General features: G+C 34.8%; 1 protein-coding gene across 3 annotated transcripts; it reads left to right on the forward strand.

Moving 5' to 3' along the window:
- The first annotated feature begins 444 nt into the window (after positions 1-444).
- LOC142530835 (phospholipid--sterol O-acyltransferase) lies at positions 445-7,266 on the forward strand. 3 transcript variants are annotated; one of them, XM_075636685.1, is made up of 16 exons: positions 445-860; positions 1,193-1,328; positions 1,704-1,848; positions 2,123-2,292; positions 2,384-2,460; positions 2,893-3,106; positions 3,201-3,375; positions 3,816-3,915; positions 4,048-4,142; positions 4,303-4,354; positions 4,460-4,531; positions 5,544-5,712; positions 6,025-6,129; positions 6,208-6,292; positions 6,403-6,719; positions 7,036-7,266. In XM_075636685.1, the coding sequence occupies exons 1-15, from the start codon at positions 543-545 to the stop codon at positions 6,482-6,484; spliced, it is 1,995 nt and encodes a 664-aa protein (XP_075492800.1). In that variant the 5' UTR covers positions 445-542; the 3' UTR covers positions 6,485-6,719; positions 7,036-7,266. The 3 variants fall into 3 exon arrangements, with proteins under 3 accessions (XP_075492800.1, XP_075492803.1, XP_075492801.1); XM_075636688.1 differs by having other exon boundaries at positions 6,580-6,719; XM_075636686.1 differs by having other exon boundaries at positions 3,228-3,375.
- Positions 7,267-7,681: the final 415 nt, after the last annotated feature.

Here is a 7,681-nt window from a genome sequence, read left to right on the forward strand (position 1 = left end):
TGGTCGAGCTCGATGTGACAAAGCAAGCTTAGGAGCTCGAGTAAGATTGCTGGACGTTGAGGTTGAAGGGGATAAAATTCAAATGGTTCAAAATGGAAATGTTAAATCATTATTTGTACGAGTCTAAAGTCATAAGACATGAGATTATAATACTATGAATTCATAAAAATTTAAAGGGAATAAAGGCAGTTAAAAAGAAAATGATAAATAAGAAGGGAAAATTTCAAATTCTGTTATTTATGTTTGTTTTATTTGGTTCTTTATTTTGTCAAATTTCATTTTTAGTCATCTAACTTGGATTATTATTATTTTTTTTCAGTTTTAATCCATTTTTGAACGGTATTTTACTGTATATTCAAACTATTTTATTGTTCATCTTTTGTATTTCAGGAGACATTTTGGTAAAGAAAATAATCCAAAGGTCCCATTTTTCTTGTCCCTCAGATTTTGGAGATGCCAATTGGAATCCAATCACCTGAAGTCACGTCATCGAATATGTTGTACCATCAACTTCAATCAGGGGCAATTTAGTAATTTAAGTGATGAACGAGAAAGAATTTATGATTCCAAGTTTCAATGGAAGGGTAGGTTCTCCGCACCTGTCGTCCGCGCAGCGCCTTCCACGAATGAGGGTAGGTCACGTCATATTTCTCGCGGCCTCGTTTCTCGTCTTCTTGATACCGGCTGCAAATGGCGGCGGTGGAAACGACGATGATTTCACCAGAGACTTGGCGAAACTTTCTGGGATCATTATCCCTGGCTTCGCGTCAACTCAACTAAGGGCGTGGTCAATCTTAGACTGTCCTTATTCTCCTCTCGATTTCAATCCCTTGGACTTAGTCTGGCTCGATACCACCAAAGTATGCTACTACTTCATAATTTTGTGGTAGTTTGAGTTTTCGTTTCTGCAATATTTAAACTCGTTTCCTTCGCTGATCGTATGTTTTTTACTTTCCATTTGAATCTTCCAAGCTGATTATGTTGTCTACATGGGAAATGTGATATAGATTAATGTATTTCTTAGAAACCTCAATGATTCAACTCTTAAGAATGTCGTCTTTATACATAGATATATAATGCAATGAGGTATTAAGCAAATGGATTTTTGCTCAGTCTGTGGAGACGCTTTCATGTTTCGCATTTTGTCCTTTGTTTATTGTGTCGATTTTTAATTCAAATGCATTTTTTTCAGCTCCTGTCTACTGTCAATTGCTGGCTTAAATGTATGATGTTAGATCCTTACAACCAAACAGATCATCCTGATTGCAAGTCACGCCCTGATAGTGGTCTTTCTGCTATTACTGAGCTTGATCCGGGATACATCACAGGTATGCATTTGAAGAATGTAGTATGTAGAATTTTGTGTATCTTGTGGCATCCTAAGAAGCAACATCACAAAAATAATGTCAACAGCAGTAACCAATTAACTGACACTTGATTTGGCATTTTTAATTGAAATTTTTCACTTTATACAGATCTTTCATATTGTAGTTCTTTGCATGCTGAGTTAGTTCACTTTGCTTTTATCTATGAATTTGTTTGAAGCAATTATGTTCTTGAATCAACACAAATTATTATGAGTCTGGTGTCTGAAGCTCAATAATGAATCATCTTACCAGTGGTGCCATGTTATGAAGTTTGTGTGTGGTAATTGACATGATCAGCGAGTGTCCTTCAGTTGATTGCAGCACATTCATCTGCAGGTCCTCTTTCTTCAGTGTGGAAAGAATGGGTTAAGTGGTGCATTGAATTTGGTGTTGAGGCTAATGCTATAATTGCGGTTCCATATGACTGGAGATTGTCACCAGCAAAGCTTGAAGAGAGGGACCTTTACTTTCATAAACTAAAGTGATAATCCTTACCATCTCTTGTGTTTTTGTCCGGTTGTGCGATACTTTTAGCTGCTGCTGCTATTGCAGCATCATCCTCTTTTTCTTTGAGTAGGAGAGTCTTGAATTTTCAATACCTCACGTGTGTAATTGAAAAGTTCTCATAATACTGTCATTTACTTTGAAATTTACATTATTTTGGTTCCTGCTTGAGAATCTTTTTTTTTTGTTTTGTTTGGGTTGTCATTTGGATTAGTTTCCTTTTTTTTTTTCATTTTCTTTATTTTTTGCAGGCTGACTTTTGAAACTGCTCTTAAGCTTCATGGTGGTCCTTCATTAGTTTTTGCACACTCATTGGGCAACAATGTCTTCAGATACTTCTTGGAGTGGTTGAAGTTAGAGGTTGCTCCTAAAAAGTATATTGCTTGGCTAGATAAACATATCCATGCATACTTTGCGGTTGGTATGTATCCGAACATTGTTTGCCATATGTATGAACATTACTTTGAACTTTATGAATTCCTATTTAGAATTTTATATTCATTTGACTTTAGGAGCCCCTCTTCTTGGCGCCATTGAGACTATAAAAGCAACATTATCAGGAGTCACATTTGGCCTCCCTGTTTCCGAGGTGTTCCTCTGCATCCGGTGAAAGTTTTTTGCTGATTGCATTGTTTTGATATTTGATGTAGTATGTTGGATCCTATCTTTTCACAAACCATCAGAATGTTTTTTGCATAATTGGCGTTACTTTACTGATGTTATACGTATACAATTTTTAGTTAAGCCAGCTCCTTTTGTTTTTTAGATTCACACTCACAAATTTATATCTACGCAATATCTTTATGTTTCTTATCATATGAGATGTTGACAGTATTGAATATTGTACCCTAGCATCTATTTTCCACTGAACCACTAATAAAATTACATGATTTAGACTATTGTACTTCCATAGGTTTTTATAGGAAATCCCCATTGTTAGATGAAGAAGTTTGTGATTTCTTCTCTTTTTCTTTTGGTGCCTGCATTAACTCAGTTACTATGTAATTTGGCAAGCTATCAGGGGACAGCTCGATTGATGTTCAATTCATTTGGCTCTTCACTATGGATGATGCCGTTCTCTAAAAATTGTAGAACAGATAACATATATTTGAAGCATTTTTCCTCTGGGAGCAAAAAAGGGCACTTTGCATACCGTTGTGATGAATATGAGTTTAATTCAAACTACTCTGGATGGCCAACCAACATAATTAATATTGAAATTCCTTCAGCACGAGGTACTACATGCATTTCGTTTACATCATGATCTTTTCATCATGTTATGCACCGAACTGTGTGATGAATATTTGGCATAAAACATTTACTTGTCAGGAGATGAAGCTTATCCCTCATCTATAGGTGTTGCACAAGCCAATATGTCTGACATGGAGTGTGGATTTCCAACTCAGTTATCCTTTTCTGCCCGTGAAATTTCAGATGGAACCTTTTTCAAAACTATTACAGATTATGACCCTGACAGTCAAAGAATCTTGTTTCAACTGGAAGAGTGAGTTCTCTGTAACTGTTAATGTGATGCCTCTGCGCGTACACTTTAGAACAATTCTTTAATAATTGTTTGGTTTTCCCATAAATAAATATAACTATCTTTGTCCTGGAAATCTACACTCAGAAAATTGTTGTTTAGTTTAAATAGAACTATCTTTGTCCTAGGGCTGGTTCTCTGTTTAAACTGATTTTGGTTTTATTAGATAAGTTGGTTTCTCTCAAAATTAGGATTGGGCCGGGCCACATGGTCCTTGACTCTCGTTTTCCTAATGTCAAGCAAACAACGAAATAATTTTGTTGCTAAAAAATTGCAAAAATAATAGGATTATATTTTAATTGCCTTTCATAATTCTATTTTATAAAATTGTGACAAATTCAATGATGTGAACCTGGGGTTTTTTTTCCTAAGCATTATTTTAGCTGATGCCGTTTGTGTATAAGGTCATATCATGGTGATCCAGTTCTCAATCCTTTCACTCCTTGGGATAGACCTCCTCTGAAGAACATCTTTTGTATTTATGGAATAGATTCAAAAACTGAGGTACTTGCAATTCTTCATGATGATTTTTCTTCCGTGTTTTGCAATTGATTTTTTGTCATCTGTTATTTATAAGGCGCTTTGTTTTGGAGCTGAATTTTGAATTTTGTTATTATCTTATCATTTGCCAAACAGGTAGGTTACTATTTTGCACCAAGTGGAAAGCCTTATCCTGATAATTGGATAATAACTGATGTAATATATGAGATAGAGGGATCTCTATATACTAGGTGTGTAACATCGAGAATCTGAAACACACTCTTTTGTGTACTAATATGTATGAAATAAGCATTTTGTAAAGGTCAATAAATGAAACAAATGGTATATTGACTCTGAGATGTTACAAAAACTTTTGTTATTAATTTAATATTTTATTTATCATCTATTTAGGTCCGGGAATTTGGTTGAAGGAAACCCTGGTGCTGCAAGCGGGGATGAAACGGTATGCATACATTGTGTATTTATGCTGTGTACTTTAGCCTCGTGGGCTTTAGGTGGTTATTTTTTGTGCTTCTGTTTCATTGACTTAAGAATATCTGGTTTACAGGTACCATACCATTCTCTCTCATGGTGCAAGAGCTGGCTGGGACCTAAAGTGAATATAACAAGGGCACCTCAGGTGTTAAACTTTTCCGTTATAATTTTCTCAATATCTGATGAAATTCTTGTTTCTTATTATCTAATATTTCTTTGTCTTAAAATTGATTTTAGTATCCTTTTTGTTGTTACGAGCCCTTGGCTTCTAGAATTCATTTTTTAAACTGGATCCCAGAAGTGATTCACATCATGACGAGTTCATCATTTTCATTTTTCTAGTAAAGCAAGAAATGATTCCATTTTCATTGTAATTTATGGATTTAATCTCATTTTTCGAATTTGGACAAACTATTCTCCCTTCTGCACGGTTATGGTTAGGTAAATCTTATGAAGTCTTACTTTAAGAATATCTATTGTTCAAACATCGTGTTACCTATTTAAGACTGGTTATTGGGTTGTGAAAAAATTTTAAGATCCATGTGTGTCTTGCTTCTCAAGTTCTTCATTAGAATTTTTTGTTTGATATCAAGGTTGAGTCTCTGCAAATAGAAAAAACCTGGTGGGAATTGGTTGGTAATTTTTTAACCTGTTTTATTTCCAATTCTGTGAAAAGAGAATTTAAATTAAAAAATGAAGTTACTGTTTATAGTTTCACTAATTTCTTTTTATATTATTTCCACATACAACTATTAGCTGTTAGGTCTTGGATATATATCTTTTCCTAACTTCTACTTGATCGTGTTTTTCTTTTTGCCGGCTGGTTAAGCCTACTTGTTGATGTATCGTCCATATAAAGTTTTTGGGGCAAACAACATTTAGCATCCCCATGAAAATCCAAAAAAACACATAAGCCTTTATGTTAATGATCTTTTAAAACCTCGTGCTTTAAAAACTCAAGCTTAAAAACCCCTGCAAATGGGGCATATGTGCTTGATTTTTAAAAACACAAGGTTGTAAAAGACCTTTAATTAAAATATAGGGTTTTATGATTTTTTTTTATTATATTTCACGTGGGTGATGAAGACAATTTGCCCGAAGTTCTAACAGATGTGGTTTCTATCCGGTAGTTAAATTAATTCATTGTGAAATTGCAGTCAGAACACGAAGGGTCGGACGTGCAATTAGAATTAAATGTAGAACATCAGCCTGATACGGATATCATCCCCAATATGACAAGGTTACCCAGGGTAAAATACATCACTTATTATGAAGACTCTGAAAGTCTTCCTGGAAAGAGAACTGCAGTTTGGGAGCTTGATAAAGGTATCCAGTTCTCTGATTTACAATTTTGTGTCAAACTGATTGTTTTCTTCAACTCATGTACTATTTATAGTAGGTTTAATTATGTATAGAATTTTTTGTACACATTTTTGTTCTAGTGTAAGCCATTATAGAGACTCTTAAGTAATGCTCAATCTATTATTCTTTTGGCTGAGTACATATTGAAGCCCGAGTCTATCCTCAGGCATCGATCGTATGGCTTTGTTTCTTAGTTACTTCAAAATAAATCTACATATTTCCATCCTAATCATTTGCGGCATGTTGATACCAATATGGCTGTATTCTCTTGTGCAGCAAATCACAGAAATATTGTCCGATCATCAGTTTTAATGCGTGAGCTGTGGCTCGAAACATGGCATGATAGTCATCCAGATAGAAGAAATCAGTTTGTCACGAAAGGTTTAATAATTTTATCATCGTCTTCATTTTATGATTAGTTGAATTTCACTTTGTTCCTCTACATTTTTCCTCACACAGCTAAGCGTGGACCTTTGAGGAATGAGGACTGCTATTGGGATTATGGCAAAGCTCGGTGTGCATGGCCTGAGCATTGTGAATACAGGTTTGGTTTTCTTCCTTTCCAAAGCATCTTTCAGTTTCTCCCAAAAATAAAAAGACGCCAAAAGTTTTCTTGTGTTTTGGTTGCTGATTTTCGAATTAAAATGACTGCAGATACATTTTTGGAGACGTGCATCTAGGCCAGAGCTGTAGGCTAAAACACTCTTCAGCGGATCTCTTGCTGAATTATGTGTAAAAAGAAAAACTAATGTTTTATAGGTAATCAGATGGAACCAGAGAACATTCACAAAACTTGTGCGCCAAAAAAAAATCTCTCTTATAATTTTTCAGCTGATCCTGTACGAACAAACTCCCTGAAGTACGAGAGTTATCTGATATTTAGCAAACCAAAGTTGATCCTTCTGCTGTGTCTGGCCTTCAATGTAATTCAGAGATTTCAGCTGTTTGTAGCTCGTACCAAATTTTACCTGGTAAGTGTTTTGTTTCCTGCTCCTTTTGCTTGGTACAATCCACATCATTATCTACAAGCGAATAATGATTTCTTTCGTCCTTGGCTTCTTAGTTAAATTTGAAGTTATTCCGGAATTGAAACTCCAAATTTGGTTTTATTTTTTAACTATTGAATTCTTTTTTTTATTGGTGGGGGAATTTGTCCTACTTTTTCATCATATGGTGTCCTCGATAATTCAACCATGAACTCGGAACACCACGTCTTAATCCAAATTACAGTTTATAACCACCAACACTTGATATCTTCTGATGGCTATGTATCATGTTGCAATGCAGATTCTGGGCACGCTCAAGAAGCTAAGTACAATACGGGATCTTAGTTCACTTCCTAATTTAGCTTAGTATATTTTGTTTGACAAGCCGAAGATACATGTATAGTTCATTACCACGTGAACTGGGATTTTATCTGAATAGAGAAGGGCCTTGAAATACAATAAATTGTGCAGCATACCACACATTCATGTAAAGTTAGAATCTTGATTTCAAACTGATGCTTTTAAACATTCATTTCTTGTATGTAGATTTATGCCCATTAATAAAAAAAAAAAATACTGGCAGTGTACTGATAGTCGTGTGCTTTGCATGTGTAGAACATAGAAGAATGAAATGCACTAGTCAAATGGAACATTCTGTGTGAAATGAAAACTCAGAATGCGCAGGAAGAAATTTGAAAGGGTGATATAGTTTTTGACTTTGCCTCCAACATATCCTACTAAAAGGGTAAGAGTAGAGATGGGAAGAGACTGAATTGCACATTCATGCTGCCTACCGTAACAATATATAAAAAAATATTTGTTTAAGTTATCTCAAGATGGTATTAAATCGCTAATAATTTATAGTTCATCTGACGCACAAGTAATAAACTGTGGAGCAACAGTTGACAACCATTAAGCAGAAGCTTAAAAAAAAACTATTATGTAAC

The sequence above is a fragment of the Primulina tabacum genome, chromosome 17, assembly GCF_025594145.1.
Source record: "Primulina tabacum isolate GXHZ01 chromosome 17, ASM2559414v2, whole genome shotgun sequence".
In the NCBI taxonomy this organism is placed as follows: domain Eukaryota; kingdom Viridiplantae; phylum Streptophyta; class Magnoliopsida; order Lamiales; family Gesneriaceae; genus Primulina; species Primulina tabacum.

Coding starts and splice junctions, on each gene's coding strand:
- LOC142530835 (XM_075636685.1), top strand. CDS start 543: ATGAACGAGAAAGAATTTATGATTCCAAGTTTCAATGGAAGGGTAGGT. Junction 4,355..4,459: donor CTGCAAGCGGGGATGAAACG/GTATGCATACAT, acceptor TCTGGTTTACAG/GTACCATACCATTCTCTCTC. Junction 6,130..6,207: donor AAATCAGTTTGTCACGAAAG/GTTTAATAATTT, acceptor TTCCTCACACAG/CTAAGCGTGGACCTTTGAGG.